The 19,513-nt window shown below is 30.3% G+C and overlaps 1 protein-coding gene across 3 annotated transcripts; it reads left to right on the forward strand.

The window, feature by feature from the left end:
* Window positions 1–697: 697 nt before the first annotated feature.
* On the forward strand, window positions 698–19,284 carry LOC143224897 (glycerol-3-phosphate dehydrogenase [NAD(+)], cytoplasmic-like). Of its 3 annotated transcripts, none has more exons than XM_076453345.1 (8): window positions 698–947; window positions 5,206–5,383; window positions 6,812–6,952; window positions 8,725–8,866; window positions 10,326–10,438; window positions 13,635–13,865; window positions 15,828–15,934; window positions 16,761–19,284. In XM_076453345.1, the coding sequence occupies exons 1-8, from the start codon at window positions 886–888 to the stop codon at window positions 16,855–16,857; spliced, it is 1,071 nt and encodes a 356-aa protein (XP_076309460.1). In that variant the 5' UTR covers window positions 698–885; the 3' UTR covers window positions 16,858–19,284. The 3 variants fall into 3 exon arrangements, 2 of the variants coding, with proteins under 2 accessions (XP_076309460.1, XP_076309461.1); XR_013013502.1 differs by having other exon boundaries at window positions 699–947; window positions 15,778–15,934; XM_076453346.1 differs by lacking the exon at window positions 698–947 and adding an exon at window positions 1,757–1,780.
* Window positions 19,285–19,513: the final 229 nt, after the last annotated feature.

The following is a 19,513-nucleotide window of genomic DNA, read 5'->3' on the forward strand; positions in this document are numbered from 1 at the left end:
AAAAGAAAATCGAAAACGTCACCAAACATAAAGTTAACTTTCTATACAAAGACTTTGTTAATCATTGTTTATATTTTCCTAAAAAGACAAACAAGTTTGTTTTTGAATTTCACGCAAAGCTACACTAGGGCTATCTGCGCTAGTCGTCCATAATTTAGCAGTGTAAGCCTAGAGGGAAGGCAGCTAGTCATCATCACCCATAGCCAACTCTTGGGCTACTCTTTTACCAATGAATAGTGGGATTGGCTGTAACATTATAATGCCCCCACGGCTGAAAGGGCGAACATGTTTGGTGCTATATATGAAATCATGTGCCTTATTTGATCTTTGTAGCATATATAAAAACACCTGACAAATGGTATGTGCTGTTGGATGTTTGGACTCCTCTTCACCTGTCGTATGTAATTTACATCAATACTTTAAGATTATGTAGCATTAATGTAACTAATTCTCCTTCTGAAATATTCAAAGGAGGGGTCTTACAAAGTGCTATTACTAGACTCAAAATACTTTTGTACGTCACAATAATAGCAATTCTAAAGTGTTTGTTCATTTTCTCACACGCATTAATCGTGATACAAATCGGCATCACCAACATGTAGTTCCTTTTCATAATTTCTTTCATTTCCTTTATCAACTAATGTTGAAGGTTGTTATAAAACTAATTGTTAATTGCTTCTACTATTGCTGGCAGCGACCTCTACCAACTACATATAATACAGTTATGAAAGGCAGGTGTAGCAGACTGTCATTCCGTGTCGAATTTATGTAGATGTTGATGGAAGTGGCTAGAAAATAACTTCAATTCCTTAGAAAGTGAGTGTTGTTTTGAAGTTAGTTTGAGTGAAGTCGTAGTGAAAGGCTACGTATTTTTTTATTCTTAAAATGAGCGAAGCTGTGGAGCAGTCTTCCCCGAAGAAAGTTTCCATTATAGGATCGGGAAACTGGTATGTATTACCAATGTATCGTCTTCAGTCATATCTTAAACATTCTTACTTAATCTTATCATTATTTTAATAGTTATTACTATTAGTATAATGTTAGCTGTAGCGTTATAAGTTAATTACTTGTGTTTATATACACGTACATAACTTATACAGAGCAAGATAACGAGTCGCTGCACGTAGGTATGTACACAATTTACTTATTCTAGCATAACTAAGTATGGTTATTTAAAATTAATTGACGAAATAACTGAAGTCTCGTAAGTGTTACCAACGAGATTAACGTAACTCTAATCGGATGTTAAGTATTAGAAGTTTTAATGGTATATCCTTGTGTCTGGTCTTGTGAGTAGATTATACGTACTAACATTTGTTAGTTTACGTCATTGTCTGTGCTTAAATAAGGCTTGTAATATTAAAATGTATTTTTATTCGTTGTTCAAACATACTCAAAAGAAAAACAAAAAAAAACTTAGTACCTATTAAATCTAAATAAAAATGACAAATAAGAATAAAGTTCATGATTTTGTTTGTCATTCTGTCTAAAAGTATATTAATATTTTAAATTTTAGCATATCGTGCGCTTATTTTTCAATAAAATTACTGTGATTCACACTCATTTTAGTAGGTATCCGACTTATTCACACATTGACCCAATTTTTTTTTTACCTAGTTAGTATTTTTGAAGGACTACATGTAGGCATACATGGACAAGTAGGACAAACTATATAAGTGTCATAAAGGACCAGTGCTGAATGAAGGAATTTGTGTGTAATGTTAAAATTGGTTATACTTGCAGCCCCCTTTGTGGATTGGAAGTAAACATAATGATTAATGTAGGTTTAAAAAGGAATGTTATAACTAGAACTGATAACCTGTATGTTTTATACAATTTAAAATATTTGTCAGTTATGATGTTAAAAGTAGAAATTGTTTTATACATAATAAATATGCATACATTATTACTACTAAGATATTCTTACAGCAAAGACTTTTATAGAAGTTACTACTAGACTTGGTTTAAATTATTTTGTGTTGTACCTGTAGTATGGTAAGCTTATTTGAACTAAAAGCTGTACTGTTTTGTGTTGCAATGACATTTAAACTGTGGACATGCCATCAGTAAAATTAGTTTTCTGTAACCTGAAAAATGTAAAGATAGTCTGAATACCAGAATTCGTTTGGTTTTGAGTTTTTACAGGTTTTGACTTCTCATGTTATAAAAGGTTTCAAAGATTAAAAGGATGTAATAATCTTGTAATTTTTAGTAGAAAATTGTGATACAACTTATTCTATGGTAGTTTAATTTGGACAAGTTGGTATTATTATATGATGCATGCTTTTATTATTAATATGGCTATTGGTGTGTTCTATAAAAAAAAATAAAAGCTGAATTTATGTAATTTATAATTTTCTTATAATTTACTTTACGTACTGTATAATATACATGAATATCATTAATTTATGTAAGTAGTATCAATGAAGATGTGCATGTGAACAGAATGTGGTTATATTTCAGTAAATGAATGGCCAACAAGTTCAGTTAACCTTAACAAGTGTAAATCTTTAATAGGTGTACATACTTTGAACGAGGTGCAAGTTTCACTTTACATATTATTTTACTGTAAGTGTCACTATAAGTTTACATTTTATACTTTAGAAACATTGTGCAAGCTAATAGGTAACCATAGAGAAAACAAGATACAGTACTTGTAAAGAGGAAGACAGAACCTGTTTATATATAAATGTACATATTTCATAGAGTATAAAGGATATACTGTAAATACAAGTATTTTGGTATCTGCTTTGGCACAACTAATTTTAATTAATATGTATTTTACATCTGTTATCTTAGCAAATATTTTGGCTAAAATGGTAGAATAAAGACACGTGTATTTTAATATAAACAACTATCTGCACATATGTACAAAATCAAGCACGACAACAATTTCCAGTATAATATTGCCTTACTCCTTTTATTCTGTAATTTTCTGTCCTATCTTTATTTTGTGGTAGATTTAGTACTTGAACAGTCTAGCAGTTTAAATAGTTAGATAATGGTCTTTATTGGCATAAGCTGAAACTTCTGTTTATACCCCCTTTTAATTATTTTAGTTAATCAACACATTGTACAGTGCAGTAAGTGAAAACACAGTTCAAATGAAGGCTATTACTCAAATGGAGCACATTTATCACGTTGTTGATAGACAAGCAGTTGCATTTCTGCCAAGGTTGTTTTAGAAGTAAAGGCACAAAAGCAGTGTTCATTGTAGATCTCAAAGTACATAAAATTCCATTAAACCTATAATTATCTATGTGTGTGTGTTTTGTTTTTGTAGCAGTCTTATTAATATAATATCTGTTTATATTATTGCTTCTGAATTATATATGAAATTACTTGAAAGAACCTCCTAAAATTAGGAATATGTTCCTTACTTTTAATAACATTATTTTGCTTACTTCCTTTAAATGTTAATTATGCCACCCCTCCCAAGTTCTAAACTCTGTTCAGTTTTTAATAACTTTTTATACTTGTGTTATTAGCTGTGGGTTCAAATACTTTACACTAGCAGATTCTGGGGAATGTATTTATAGCTTTTTAGAACGTATTACAAGTACAGTGTGTACTAATGAAAGATAGCCCTTTAATACCTGAAAGTAAAATCAAAATCTTCTTTTGGATTGCATTGTTGAACTGTTCTTTTATTGATGTTCAGCTGCAAACTTCATAATGAAGTACAAAACTATTTGGAAATAGAATCTAAAAGTAAATTTGTGTGTATTTGTGGGTTTGCAAAATGCTGGTTTTATCACTTCTGTATATTTATGTATGATAAGCAACATACTTGGCCCCAATGAAGACTTGTACAGTGTTTACTACAAAGGTCAAGGAAGAGGAACAGAATGACAGATTTCACAGGATAAGTGTTTAGTTTTTACTGATGTGAAGGTATAACATTTGTAGCCTTGATTTCCCTTTTTTAAGCATGTTTTTTCTTGCAACATACACTGCATTGAAATGTGTGGTATCAAGCATAATTTTCACATTAGTTGAACAACAATATAAATAATTTTTTCATTGAGATAAACAGTTAATGTAGTAATTTTAATTTGTTTGAGCCTTCTGTACAGTAAATTAGGTGTTTTGTGTTGATAATAGTAAATATAAATTGTATGCAAAAATTGTATTTCATGCTATTGCACACAATAAGTTTGTTTTTTAGTTTCATATTCTGTTTTTATCTTTACAAACTACTGTTATTTATTGATGGAGTCCAGTCAAGCTGAATCACTTACTAGTAGATTATCTCTGGAATCGGTGCTTTAGACACTTGTTTTTCATTATTTAGCTTGATATTGATAATTGTATAATAATAAATTAGCAAGGCTTGATAGTGCCCGTAAACAATAACTTTCATTAATTGGTAAGTTAGACAAATAGTTATCAAATAACTTTTGATTATAGAAGTGTAAAATAGTACATCTTGGTTATAATTTATATTGCATATGAATGGGAACTCGCTGTAGAAAAGAATCTTGAACTACTGGTTGACAAGTTACATAAGCTATCAAGACAGTTGTTAGTTGTAATAAAGCTCTTAGTATTTATCCCAAGTTTAAGGATATAATTAGATCTTACTTGGAATAGTGAATAAAGTTTGTCTTTATCTGAGGAGGGATAATGACTTGTTACGAAGTGTTTGGAAGTGTGGCTATCAGAATGATTTTGAGGATGGAAGGGTTATTGTATGGAAATAAGTTAAACTATCTTAACTGATTATCTCTTGAGAAAAGAAGGGTATGAAGTGATGTTTGTTAACATTTGTAAGGTTATCTACAAAGTTAATATGATAAGACTGGTTTCTTTTTGCTAAATTCTGAAGACATCAGAATGAGAGGACAAGCTTAAGATTTGGATATGACAGACTAGGCTTTAGTTAACATGATGATTTACTGACTGAATGAATTTTGTTAAGGCAACAGTAGAGGACAGAATTTTAAGAGGCAAAAACTGGAGTTTTTCGAAAAATAATGGATTTAAATGTTTTAATTTTTTCAAGCACAAATGTGCAAGGGCAGCCATGAATGACCAGAAATCTTTATCTCCGTTATGTTAATTTGTTATAACTTAAAAGTTGATTTGAAGAAATTAAATTTTTGTTCACTTTTGGTTATAAAGTTAATATTTTGTTTTACCAGCATCTTGCTATGTTTCTCTACAATCTTTTTAAAAGGTTCATTCATGTAACTTGCATTGCAGGGGCTCTGCCATTTCCAGAATCATTGGAAGTAATGTGTTAAAAAATGGAAAGTTTGATAGCATGGTGAAAATGTACGTGTTCGAAGAACTGGTAGATGGACAGAAGTTGAGTGAAATAATCAACAGAAAACATGAAAATGTAAAATACCTGCCAGGGTTTCCGATACCACCTAATGTAGTAAGTAACTTGTTGTGTTAAATTTCACTTATAAAATAAGTGTTTACAGTAAACTGTTTTATTGTGAATAATGGTGCAAAACTTGGTATGATTTGTGCAAATAACTGAACATAAAAAAATTTGTTGGATTCATCATTTTGTACATACATGAAGCTTATACAAGGTTAGAACTATGGGAAAAGCAGCTACCCAAAGCTAAATGTTGTACTTGCATTGAAATGTGGTTTAACTACTAAAAGGATAGCATTTTCTTTTAAAAAAAGTTCTAATGTATTAACTTTATTGTGAGTCTACACAGTGATATAAACCTGCTTTATATCTTGCTGGAAGTTGATATACTTTGTTATATATAAATAATGTCATATTAATAATTATATTTTTGACACACTGGAAAATATCTAGTCAATTTTTTATCATAAATAAGACTGTCTTTTGAAGGGTACAAACTTTCATAAATATAAATTTTATGTTCATTTTATTTGTGTTGTATTTCAATATTTAAAAGGTATTTATACTTCCCAACCACAAAGTCATAGGAATCTATTCAGTGCAATGTTCTCAAACAAAATGTATCATAAATATATTTAAACATTTTATTCCTCTATGTATTTTTTGTAAACACCTTTCTGAAGTTGGAGACAGAAAATCATCAAGTTCAATAATTGATTACACCTTTTATTGCATATCAAATGTTCTTAAGAAATAATTAACATACCTGTTTGAGTATGCTGTTTTTCATAAATTCATTAAAAATTTAGATTGTTAACATTTTATTTATGTACAGTGTTTCTTTAAGTTTAACATAACTAATATACCACTGGATTGATAATGTTGGCTTAGGGTTGATGTAATGTTGCTATTGTCAGGAATAATTAAACATAAATCGTTACTTCCAACACGAAAAATTTTCTGAAGTTTTATTAATCAAATGAGGGAACAAAATTGCTTCTTTATCTCCCAGTTTTGACAATTATCAAGAGCTTCAAGTTGTATTTCTTTTAATGGTAAAATATTTTAATTTTTAGAATAAAATAAAAGCAGATATTTCCAGTTGTTTTTTAAATATAGTGTTAATTATATTTGAGTATCCATTAATACATGATTCTTATGATACAACTACTTATGACTTCTATAATGTTTCACTGATCAGTAGTTTTAATAAAATACTAACTTTTCTGCTTTTGTAACATCAAGAAAACCCACTTGAAGTAAAAAATGTTAACCTGAAGATGACCTAAGAAGGTTAGAGTATTATTTACTTTATTTTGGTAAGTGTTAATAGCCATACCAGCTGTCCTGATATGCACTTTTCTGCTGTTATTTATGATGGATGTGAAATTACTGTTATATAACTTAACTGAGTGAGAGTGCACTGCATCTCTAAGTAGGTGCTTTTAACAGACATTCAATTTTTTATTTTTTTTATAGGTAGCAAATCCTGATGTAGTGGATACAGCTAAAGACGCTGATATTATTATTTTTGTACTACCTCATAAGTTTGTCAGAGTAACTTGTCAACCATTAGTTGGGAAAATAAAACCAACAGCTATTGGTGTTTCCCTGATCAAAGTAAGTTACATCAATTTGTTAATATTGGGTTTGTGTATGTAAGTGTAAGATGGGAGAAGCAATGTAAGTTATATTAATGTGTTAACATTGTATGTAGAAGTATGAAAACAGCAAACCTCGCATCACACATGCAGTATAGACATTTAGAAACAAGATAATTATCCAGTGGAATAGCTTACCTTTATGATAGAACCTGCAACACTGAAAGGATTCAGGAGAAGATTAGATGAGTATTATAGACACTCAAATTGCATACAAGAAAAAAGAAACATTTAGGATAGTATAAATTTGTGCTTACCTCTTAACTTTTTAAGATTATTAAATACAAAAAATTTAAATAATAGTTAATAAAGTGATTGTTGGATGTTTTAGAAATTGTATTAAAGAAACTTGTATGATTAGAAGGAGAAAAAAATCCTATCATTGATTTTGAGATTACTGTTTTATAATTGTTTTTTACTTTGTTATTTTGATAAGTTTTTAACATTTTATATTATAAGCTCCTACAGGAGAATTTTTCTCACTTACCACAATATGCTACTTATTAAAAGATGCTGAACTGATCTTGGAACTGAAACTGTTAAGGAAATGAGACTTTTTTTTTTTTTTTGTATTTCAAGTAATTTAATATAATTTTTATGATTACACAGGAAATGTTTGTTTATAAAGATAGTTTATATGTGCATCTCTATTTGAGAATATATCGAATTGCTTTTCTAACTACTACGTGTAGCTTTGTGCTTCATTACAAAAAACATATTGACTAACTTAATGTCTTCATAAATCAAATCCTCAATTGTTACTAATTTGATAAACTTGTAATAATAATAATAAAAAAAAAAAAACTTTTTGGAGTGTGAAATTATGTATATCCTAGGTATGTGTATTGTACATCTGTGCCCATACCTCCAGTTTATACAAAACTAAAATAAATTGGAACATCTTTGAAGATGTTATGTGGTTCAGAGTTGATTGGTGCTTACCAGGTTTACCTGTTAAACAAAAGGCAAATTCATATGCACTAACAATTTCTAGATCTGCACAATCTCTGCCCTTACCTCAGCATAAATAAAAAATAGAATAATTCATAACACATTTGGAAATGTGTTTGGTTCACAGAATTAATGACATTCACTGAAGTTATGTAATAAACATAAGTGCAAATAAGAATCTTTGTCAGAAGTTGATTAACCTAAGGGTAGAGTAGACAGTTAATTATTTGTGAATCTGTGGTGGTATAGCTATTTTAATAGCTTTTGGATAATTTGTTAACTTGGCTTTAGTATTTTAAAACCTTTATATTTGGTAAAAGGTTATCTCAGTAGAAAAGAGAAAGGGAGTATGGGAGCTTATGGAAAGGGGGGGAGGGTATAAAACTAAAGCTCCATATTCTGTGTTCATGCACCCATGGGACAGATGTAAGTCTTTGGATTTACAATGCTACAATTAAGGTTTATATTCACCTTTGTGGACACAGCAGATAGCCCAATGTGGCTTTGCTACAAGAGAGCAATACGGCCTTCTATGATCTTAGCCCTGAGCTATTATAGATACTGTAACTTTTTTCATTGTTGTAGATCACATCCATTTAATAACCAACCACTTGTACATTAAATTGCCTAACTGTTGTGATGGATCATTGGCATAAAATGTAACTAAAGGGGCCATTGATATTTTATAACTGTTTTGCATTATTATACCTATAATGTTGCAAATTTCAATTAACCTTTATTGTGAGTAGTATATTTAAATAATCCATGTTTCTTTCATAGGGTTTTGACATTACACCTGGTGGTGGCATAGACTTGATAAGCAACGTCATAAATAAATTGTTAAATATAGATGTAGCAGTATTAATGGGTGCTAACCTTGCTCCTGAAGTAGCAGCAGAGAAATTCTGTGAGACGACAATAGGTGGGTTGCTAAGCTACATCTCTGTACTTTTACTTTCAGAAACAACTGTTATACAATATTAGATTCAGTTCCTCCATTGTCTGTAATTCTTTCTCATTCTTTTTGAGATTCTTATGTCTATTGAACCCTTATTTTATCTTCTTTACAGGATTTCCAACTGCAGTTAAAGTTTCTACATGTTGTTTTTGAAGTCAGTCATTTTTGTACATTTTTAATTTCTTATGTTTGTGTGTTCCACCTTCAGATGCCTTTGATTTCTTCATTTTAACTTTATGCACTATACTGCTGTGTACTCTGAAGTAAGGGTTACCCAGGTTTTAGTGAGTTAAAAGTACACACACACACACACACACACACACACACACACACACACACACACACACACACACACACACACACACTGCATTTGTAGCTGCAGATATATTCCTTTTGTTAGTATGTCCAGTTAGTGTTGTAAAGCAGTGAATGTCAAAAAGGTCATGATAGGTTTTGCTTATTGTCGTTTTGTGGCTTCTTTCTTACTTTTAACCATTATTTCAACAAAAAACAAACATCAACATATGCAAAATAAATCCAAGCCGTCTTAATTGAATAAAACAGCTCTACTCTAAACCAACATCCCAAAGTACCAATGTGCTTTACTGTACTGTTAAGCAGTCTGTGGTCATGTGAATTATTTTCTTTTCTTTTTCCATAGTGGGTTTTTTTTTCTACATCAGCCTTCTTTCTATTACATTATAGTAATTTCTTTAACTTTAGAGATAAAATATTCAAGTAAGAGGTAAAATATATATACACACTCTCACATCAATGGATATGGTATGTATGTTATTATCTATGCATGTAATCATGTAGCACTTATTTATCCTCTAATACAGTGTTTCTCGAACAATGGAATGTAATAGATTTCATACTTTGTGTATTCAGGATTCAGACAACTTTAAAAGTAAATAATGTACAACCACCATTTCTTTTATAATAGAACACAATTTGAAATAATACTCTTCTCACAACAAGAACACAATTTTTTTGTTAGGAATGTATTTGACAGTTTGATTACATATTTTTGATGTAACTTTGAAATTTGATACTTAGAAGTTGAGGTTCTTAAACTATGTTCTTTTCAATAAATAATGGCAATTTTGATATATAAAATGAATTGTATCAGTAGTGTTTATGAATGGTTTGATCTTAGTGAATCATTTTGAAACAAATTGCATACGACTAAAGAACACAATCTAACACTTTTCCTATACAGAACTTTCAATACAAAATTTTTTTTTTGTATGGTTTTAAAATATCTTAATGTTTTAACTCTTTTAATGCATGTTTTAAAATTTTTCAACTTGTTTTTGTTCTGATTATTGTTCACTGGCAAAACTAAATCTTCACTATAATGTAAAAACTAACTATAATTTAGAAAGTTGTAAGTTAGTTGTTTTTGGCTATTTTCTTGTAGGTTGTACTAACAAAGAAGAAGGAAAGTTATTGAAAGAACTTGTTCAAACAGATTATTTCAGAGTGGTTGTTGTTGATGATGTTCACACTATCGAACTATGCGGAGCTCTAAAGGTACGAGAAAAAACACACACACAAATCTTGACTAACTTCCTGTTCAATAATTTTTAATCATGTGTATTTCACATGACATTTCAAATCTAAACATTAGAGTTGGGAAGTTATTGGTATTTGCTAATAAATTACATTTTGATTTAATCTAGTGTTTCTCAAACAATGGAATGTACACAGGTAAGTAAAAATGAAATGTCGGTGATGTGCATGTAATTCCATTAACGGAGAGCCTTGGTAGATCTGCTGACTCGGGATGAGTACGTTTAGTGGCAGTTGGAATTAAACCCAAAACCCCAAATCAAGACTGAAGATGAGAGAGAGAGAGAGAAAAAGCTACACTTATGCAGAGCACGGATAGCCCGCTATATATAACAAACAAACACAACGTCCATGTTTCAATTACTTACAGTTGACAAAATAAATTATAACTATTGGTAATGCTAACTTCAAATGGTTGGTCAGTCAACGTAATCAGTTTATTGGTGAAAGAGTTTAATAATCAGAAACTAATTTCACTTAAGTGAATGGTTTACATGAAGGTAATTAATGTTGTCACTGCTAATAAGTAGCAAGTTAAATTACCCTGCCCTAAGTATTCAAAGATAGTTTGAATGGAAGAGAAAATGGTTAATACCCTATAGTCGTGCATTATAAGTTATTTAACGGTAAAATATTTTTTATATGTATAAAATTTCTTAGTGATTTAATTTCTAAAAGCAACATGGCCCATCCAAATCCCAATTAAATTATTTTGTAAAATCAGATGTGAAATTCAGAATAGTGTGTGATTTTAGAAATTTTTTTAGTGTTAATTATGTTTTGTTTTTTGTTGGGTTTTTCAATGAGAGAGAATGTGTTGAACATTTTGAAACTTAGAACTACATTGTGAGGTAAATATAAGATGAAATTGAATATACTCTTGTATGTTAATAATATTGGGATATTGATATAATCATAATTAAAATTATCTTTAAACAAATTTATTGTAAATTGTTAAGTAATTAAGCCCAAAAGTTTCTTAAGGAACATAATTCAACTTCCTAGTACTCATGTATTCTACACATTAAAACAGATGATTTACTTCAAAGTGTGATTTATCACACTTTCAGTTATGATATACATTACTTGTCTGCCCTACCTGTATATACAATCTCTTCCTAAAATCACCATCATTCATTTAAAGCTAGGCTAAAATAGTAATTTAAGCCTAAATGATATATGAGCATTAACTTCCTAAACTTAAATGGCATCTGACAGTAACTCACTAAAGTTTATTTTGAAGCATGTCAACATTGTGTATTAAAACTTTTAAATTGTAAAACTTGTCCCTTGATAATCTTATTTACATTGTTTCACTCTGATGCATGTGGACTCTAAAAATTTATCTTATTGTAAGCCTAATACTATTTTCATGTTTATTTAAAAATTATGCTCTAAAACTATTTACACCATCGGAAAACTAACAGTTCAATTAATATTATAAATTATGCATTAAAGAATGTTCAACTAAGTACAACACTTTGAGAGAGAGAGAGATTATATAAGTGTCAACAATTTACTTCACTCTTAAAACTTGTTTTGCACATTTTGCCAGAATTATTTTTGACATTATAATAATTATCCCAACCTCTTGAAATTTCTGGTATATTTAAAGGTAGTTAATAACATGGTTTGGATGTCTTTTCAACTGAAAGAGACATGTTATCAGACTTTGTTGTCATCCCATAGGTAAATCAAGATTTTATGTTGGATGTTGGCAGCATATCCTCTGTTTTAAGGATTTAAAAAAAGAACATGTTAAGTAATGATGTTTCTACATAATTCTGTTTCTTCATACTGTCAAATCAACAGTCATTTGGATTGTTACTGTCTTTTGGTTACTTGAATTGTACAGGAACCAAAACAAATGTTTTCACTTTGTAGGGTAGTTAGGTGATAGGTTTTATCTATTCATTGCTATCATTGGTACATTTGCTATCCCTGATCACTTCAAGTTCCTAATTCTTGAAGTGGAATCTTTGATTTATTTTTCCTCTATTGCCTGAAATCTTAAATGACCCAAATCTAGCTGTAGAGATTAGGATAGGATGTCTGATTACATTATTAGGTCTTTGACTTTCTTTATCAAGATAAATCTCAGTTTGGTGATTTTTGCAGATAATCAATGTTTTTTGGTTTTTTTTTCCCTCAAACTATTATCACATTCAGTTGTATAACTTGGCATCAAATTGTGAAAGTTTGATCTGCCTTGTCTTTAGGTATGGTGGCTTGCTATGGTTTCTACAAGTATAAATATAGTTCTAAGACATTTGTTTTTCATCACTAGTTCATCCCCAAACAGCACATGTGTATTACTACATACATTACATTCTGCTTTAAAAAAGCTTGTGGCAAACAGACTTCATCATTCTTAAAATCTTCCTTGTTTTTGTTAGTGTATTATTCAGGTTCATTTTGTACTGACCCATTGTACTGTACGTACATTTTGTACTGACCCATTGCCCATGTTTAAAAATGTCAATAATAACAATAGCTTTAGTTTCACCATTAATAAGTACATGTTTCTAGCATGTTTCTCCTGTATTTTCTTTAAAGAACAAACTTTATATCGAACATGAAGCTATTCTGTTCATCATAAGTTTGAATACTTATAGCTATGACATCTGAAGTAGGCATTTGGTTGAAGTTCATAAGTAGTGACTAACAGAGAACTAAGTTCTTTAACTTCTAAGTGGTTTGCCCATTTTGCCTTCAAAATGTTTTTAGTGAACCATATCACTTTTTTCTACAGTTCATTCTTCTTTTTGTCTCCCTCTCAGCCATAGTAGCCTCTTCCTCAACAGTTGTTTTGTGCTTAATTGAAATATTTTATTTACTTTATCTTTAGTGTTAAATTGGGGTTAACATTATTATACTATGAAATGCACAACAGGGTATTAAGTTTGGTTATAAATACAACTTGGTATTGTGATATAATAATTAGAAATCCAGGTAACTTTGCTACCTTTATCAGTTGTCATTTTAATTTCTTTGTCTTTAAATACAAGCTATAGATTATAATACTTCTATGCTTTACTAAGCAAAGATTTATTACCAGTAAAATATTTTAAAAGCAATGTATTTCATCAGTAAAGATAAACATGTAGTTATTTGACTTCATGTTCTAGTCTGAGTACTTAATGTACATGTTTTATAGAATATTGTAGCCTGTGGTGCAGGATTTGTGGATGGCTTGGGTTATGGGGATAACACTAAAGCTGCTGTAATTCGACTTGGGCTGATGGAGATGATAAAGTTTGCTGAAGTTTTCTATCCTGGTTCTAAACTCAGCACATTTTTTGAAAGTTGTGGAGTAGCAGACCTGATCACAACGTGTTATGGTGGCAGAAACAGAAGGGTGGCTGAAGCTTTTGTCAAGACAGGCAAGGTAAAGTGTACATTACTACAAGCTATACACTTGTAGAATTTGCAAAATAATAGATATAGTTGGTCTAATTTAGGGACCAAAAATGACCTAGTGGTTAGTGTTCTGGGTTGCAGCTTGAAGGGTCTAAAGTTTGAAGCACATTACTGCTAAACAAGTACTTCACATGTTTCTCTGAATATATTATCAAATGTGACAGTTAACCAGATTATTTGGTTCCAAGATATGAAAAACTCCTTTGCTGGTGGTTTCTGCTGGCTGGCTACCTTCTATCTGATCATTAGTTCAGAGTTTGGAATACATCTAATCTGGCCATTGAGTTCATGTGTCGTATAAGCTGCTATTCAGAGGATTCCATTTTAACTTAATGTGAAACATTTAGGTATTGAAGCAGTTAATACTTATGAAACTGAGGTGATGTATGGTTGAGTAAAGTTCTTACAGATGAGCTTTACTTGAAGTGTGGGAGTTGGGTCCAAGCTATGTATGCAGTATTAGCAGATCACAAGATAACTACTCCATGTGTGACTATCACATAGTATGCGTTTAGAGAATCCATGAATTTACAAATTTTTAACTATAAGGTATTTCCATAACAAATTATCAAAATGAATAATTCATAGGCATTTCAGATATTTTTGTGGTGTTTCAAAATTTGAACACACAAGTTTTGGAAGCTTTAACACATGAAATATATCATGAGTACTTGATGCTATACTAATATTCTGTGTTTGTGAATTTGTTGTTCTCAGACTACTTTTAATTTTGGAGCTGTTTAGACCAAACTTAATAGGCAAACTCTGAGTAACCTGTGGGAATTCTTATCTTGCCTTTCCCTCACCCCCTAGTCCTGTAGATCACCCAGATGTGATTGAAGGTTAGAAGTAGGTTAATCAGTGGACCAAAATCTGGTGTCAGATTTTGTATTATTGTGCTCCCTTAGGATCTTAAAACACTTTGAAGCTGTTTTAAACCTCCTCTCTCAAGTAATGAGACCAAATGTGGTATGTATTCTCAGGTACTATGAGGAGTATCCTAATAGGTTTACTTTCAAGTACAAGTCCCTCTTGAGGTAGCTATATAAATAATTAAGGACAGAGGAGTTTGTTTGATCTGGACCTCTGGATTGTAAAGGGACCTTTTGAACCCTGCAGTGTGGCATGAGTGTTTTTATGCTAGTCATATTAAGTTGCAAAACATATCCTAGAAGTTTTGTTAGTTTGAGGATATTTTTTTCATAAGTATTTTCTATTTTGGCTAATATGGCTGGCCAATTTCATACCTGACATTCCTTTAGTCTTGTCTTGGTGAAGAACATTAATTAACAAATAGCAATAATTTGGAGTTGTAATTCTATTTTAAGAAATTGAGTGTAAAATCAAAGAGAAAGATTCTTGTCCATGTAGAATTGTTAGCTGGAACTATTCAACTACAGAAATGATGCATCATAAATTTTGTTTATAGTGTATGATCTATGACTCGCGTAGGAAGACTTTGCTATTACATTAACAGTGGTTCATCGTACAATCAGTTTACGTTTAACATAATTTTGTCCATTTTAAAATAACTAGCAAATTAAAAAAAATTTAAATAAGGTTGAAGAGTTTACCTACTTGTTGGTTCTTTACACTTGATGAGATTTGATGACTTTATTTCTCTTATTTGGGTCCGTATAATTACACTTTATGCAAATGAACTGAAGTTGGTATTGTATACAATATGTAATTTCCTGTATTTCATTTAGGAGTGAGTTTCATTATTTGTTTGAAGATTTGATGAATGTATTAAACTATTTTTGGTCATGTCCTGTCTTTTTAGTTTTTTCATATTAGCACCACTGTTATTATGTAATGTTTCAAAATGTTTTGATATAAATTGAACTGTTTAAATGTTTTTTAATTATTGGCTCATCTAGGGTTAGGATTTCATATTATCTAAAGAGTCCTCTAACATCCTAAATTGCAGAAAATTGAACAACTGGAAAAGGAGATTTTAAATGGTCAAAGAATGCAAGGGCCTCAGACAGCTGAAGAAGTATACATTATGTTAAAGAACAAGGGAATGGAAGACAGGTTAGTTTGTTAATCAGCTTTTGATGTGAAACATCAATATACAGTTAAAGGTTTTTAGTAGAACTTTCATTAAATATTTGTTTGCTCTCTAATAGTCTTTTAAAAACATTTAATAAAGAGGTTATTGTATTGAGTGTCTTACTACAAAGTATTCAATATGCATTGCAGTTAGGCTTGTAAATATGCATTTAAAGCATCTGTGATTCTGACTTCTCATAAATATGACTCAGTGAATAACCTGTTTGTGGAATTGTTGGTTTTTTTTGGTTTTTTGCTAAACTGATAATTTTGTGATAACTTCTTTCAAAGTAAAATATTTTAGTAATCATTTTTGTTTTGTTTTTTCTTCAAAGCTTTCAGATTTTACTGATTTTAATATTGAATTCTTGGAAGATTTGCTGTTGTCTTGTCCTGTCCATACTAAATACTGATGTTTCATTACTATATAATGCTACTCAGCTGCAGAATAATGTTTTTTATATTAACTTTCCAGCCTCAAGAGCACATTAAAAATACAGTGTATTAAAACTAATACTATTTTTGTTTGTTTTCTTCAATCTTTTTAATATTTTAAGTAACTGTACAATTTGTTAACATAATCTATTTTGAGGAATGAAGGTTTGAAACCCAGTCTTCTGAACATCAGTGTATTATTATTTCATGAAGAATAGGAGTTTGAAAATCTGCTTCCATAAATCTTGCTATTTCTTTCATTCAAGAAAAACTCTATAAGGCTTGCAATTTCATTGTATATTAATGTGTATATTATTAACCACAAACTTTGTTTAATGGGTAATATCTTTATTTTGTTTTTCCATCTTGCCAGATTTCCTTTATTCACAGCTATTCATCAGATCTGTCAAGGTCAACTTCCTCCAACACAAATGGTAAATTGCATTCAGAACCATCCTGAACACATGTAGGGATGTGAGGCCAGTCCTGTTACAGCATTTCTTCTCTTTTGTTTTTAAATCTTTGTTTTTTAATCCTCAGAGCAAGTTAATTCTGATTACTTTAGACATGCTGCTTGCTTTGATGTACGATACCTTTCTCACTAACAATATAAAGAAGCAGACAGAGAAGGTTGATTCACATGTGACATAAATATTTGTTTTAACTTTGAAGAATAACGGAACTCTTTTTCACAACTGACAGTGGTGTGTGTTTTAACAGACTTATTTTGTACTAGTTTAACTACATTAAAGCAGGATTTGTGAAGTTAGTAAAGGAAGGTCATTTTAAAAATCATCCAAGTAGTAGCTCACTGAGAAACAGAAAAATTGAATTTTGACACTAGCTGGGTGAACAGTTATAAAGTAGCAGATGCTTACATCTCATCTGGTTATTATTTGATTTTTAGTAGTTTTATGATTTATAGGTAATACAATGCAAATGTACCTTATTGATATTGTGTTAAAGATATGAAAAGAAATTGTTTACAATTGTCATTGTGTATATAAATATTAAACTTTTCAGAAATAGTGTAGGTAGCAACATCTATTGATGATGGCTCCTGTCTTAAGGGTTAAACATGCAAAAAATCTGATTTTGTACACAAAAGCAACATTTTAAACATCAATTATTTTATTTCTGTTTACCTTACTAACCTCAAATTGGTATCTATATATTCCAGCGAGGTACTAAATATATTAATTCTGGTATTGACTTGTTTATGATTTTACCAGTTCTCCTTTGAATATTGAACATGTATATTCTTGTTAGTTCAAGTGTTAACTTGGTCATTTTTGTACACTGTTCATTAGAACTGTAACGTTTTTGTTTTGTTTTTTCTTCAAAGCTTTCAGATTTCTTACTGATTTTAATATTGAATTCTTGGAAGATTTGCTGTTGTCTTGTCCTGTCCATACTAAATACTGATGTTTCATTACTATATAATGCTACGCAGCTGCAGAATAATGTTTTTTATATTAACTTTCCAGCCTCAAGAGCACATTAAAAATACACAAAGTGTATTAAAACTAACACTCAGCTTGTTAAAGCTGAGTCAGGGAGTTTATTGGAATTTTGTGGATAGGTGTCTGTAAGTGACAAAATGTGCTATAAGTCAAGTTAAACAGTGCCATCAAAATATCTTCAGTATATACCTGATGCAACAGATACTCACCATGAATTGTCTGTTGCTATACCTCTGAGTGTACACTGCTTATAATTAAGTTTCGTTCTCTAAGCTATTATTAAGTTGTTTTTTGTAAATGTAATTAGGTGTTTTAGTTCAATGTTCACCTGGGTTTTGTGTACATGTACATCATTGAGTAAATTGGTACTTTTGAGACAAGAAGATAAAGACAGTAATGTTTTTTTCAGATAACTTTCATCAGTTTCCACCCTACTAGAGAACTAAAGAATTCTTTTTTTTTTTATTATTTCAATAAGGGTATTTTGTATGTTTTTTGTTTGTCTCTAGGATACTGAGAAATATAATTAGAATATGTAGGAGCTTTATTAGAGCTGTTTGTAAACAAAAAAAGTACTTAAACTGAAAATGCAACTTACTTTAAATTAGCTACTCTGGAAGATTGACTTGGGTTTAATGTTAAAGAATTTACAAAACAACATAACCTGTTAGATTATCCTAAAATTTCATTTACTAGCAGAAACTGGTTTAGTAATAACTTATCTCACTATAATGAAATTACCCTATTTCCAAATTCAGTCATAAAACATATCTTGGTAATCACTGCTCTTCCAAATATTTTGTAAAAGTATCTTTTTGCAACTTGCTGTTACTTTACCATGAGAATTATTTAATGTCTTGTTTACGGAAACATGGTGCATTAAAACAATCTTTTTACATCGAAGGGTCAAGGGAAATGTTTTTAACTATCTTTTGTTTTTAGTAAGGAATAATTACCAATGGTGAATAGGTTTTAAAATGTTTCTCAAGATTTTAATGATAATTTTACACCATATAGCTTATAATTGCAGTGTGGTTGGCTGAATGTTTTTTTGAAGTAAAAGTTTATTACTATTTGTTTCAAATGGATAAACAGAAGGTAAGAATATTTTATGATAAGAAAATGCTGTGGTTAGTACAGTATTATTATAAAAGTTTTAAAATAAAAAATAATGCTTTTCATTTTGGAGCTAAGGGCTTTAAAAGCTGAAGCTTTAGTGCATGTATTATAAAAATGCTAGTCATGGTGATGAGTAATACCCCATGGGGGGGGTACTCATAAGGACTTCTGGCAATGATACTGATCTAATGTGTATCTGAGAGCCATATTTTTAATATGTATTTGTGATTATTTGCTGATGGTGTTTGTTTTTTAACATATTGAATAAAACTTTTTGATTACCAACAAATAAAGCTGACTTTTATACCTATTGAAGAACATGGTTCCCTTGTTCTAAATGCTTGACTGTTTGGCTGTCACATGTACCATCTCATCTTGTATGCATAACTCCAGCCTACTTGCTATTTTTTATTATGAGCCTATATCTGGAAAACCAGCTTCCAAAAGTCCCAGTTACATATCTAATGTTTATCTGAGTAGAAGAGTGAAAAGAACTTAACATATGAGAATAAAAAGTGGTATTTTTGTTAAAGACTGAACATGC

This window comes from Tachypleus tridentatus, chromosome 9 (genome assembly GCF_004210375.1).
Source record: "Tachypleus tridentatus isolate NWPU-2018 chromosome 9, ASM421037v1, whole genome shotgun sequence".
In the NCBI taxonomy this organism is placed as follows: domain Eukaryota; kingdom Metazoa; phylum Arthropoda; class Merostomata; order Xiphosura; family Limulidae; genus Tachypleus; species Tachypleus tridentatus.

Excerpts from the sequence above, each read along its gene's own strand:
- LOC143224897 (XM_076453345.1), top strand. The coding sequence starts at position 886 with ATGAGCGAAGCTGTGGAGCAGTCTTCCCCGAAGAAAGTTTCCATTATA. Across the intron at positions 948-5,205 it reads ATTATAGGATCGGGAAACTG|GGGCTCTGCCATTTCCAGAA; the intron begins GTATGTATTACC and ends CTTGCATTGCAG. Across the intron at positions 10,439-13,634 it reads AACTATGCGGAGCTCTAAAG|AATATTGTAGCCTGTGGTGC; the intron begins GTACGAGAAAAA and ends CATGTTTTATAG.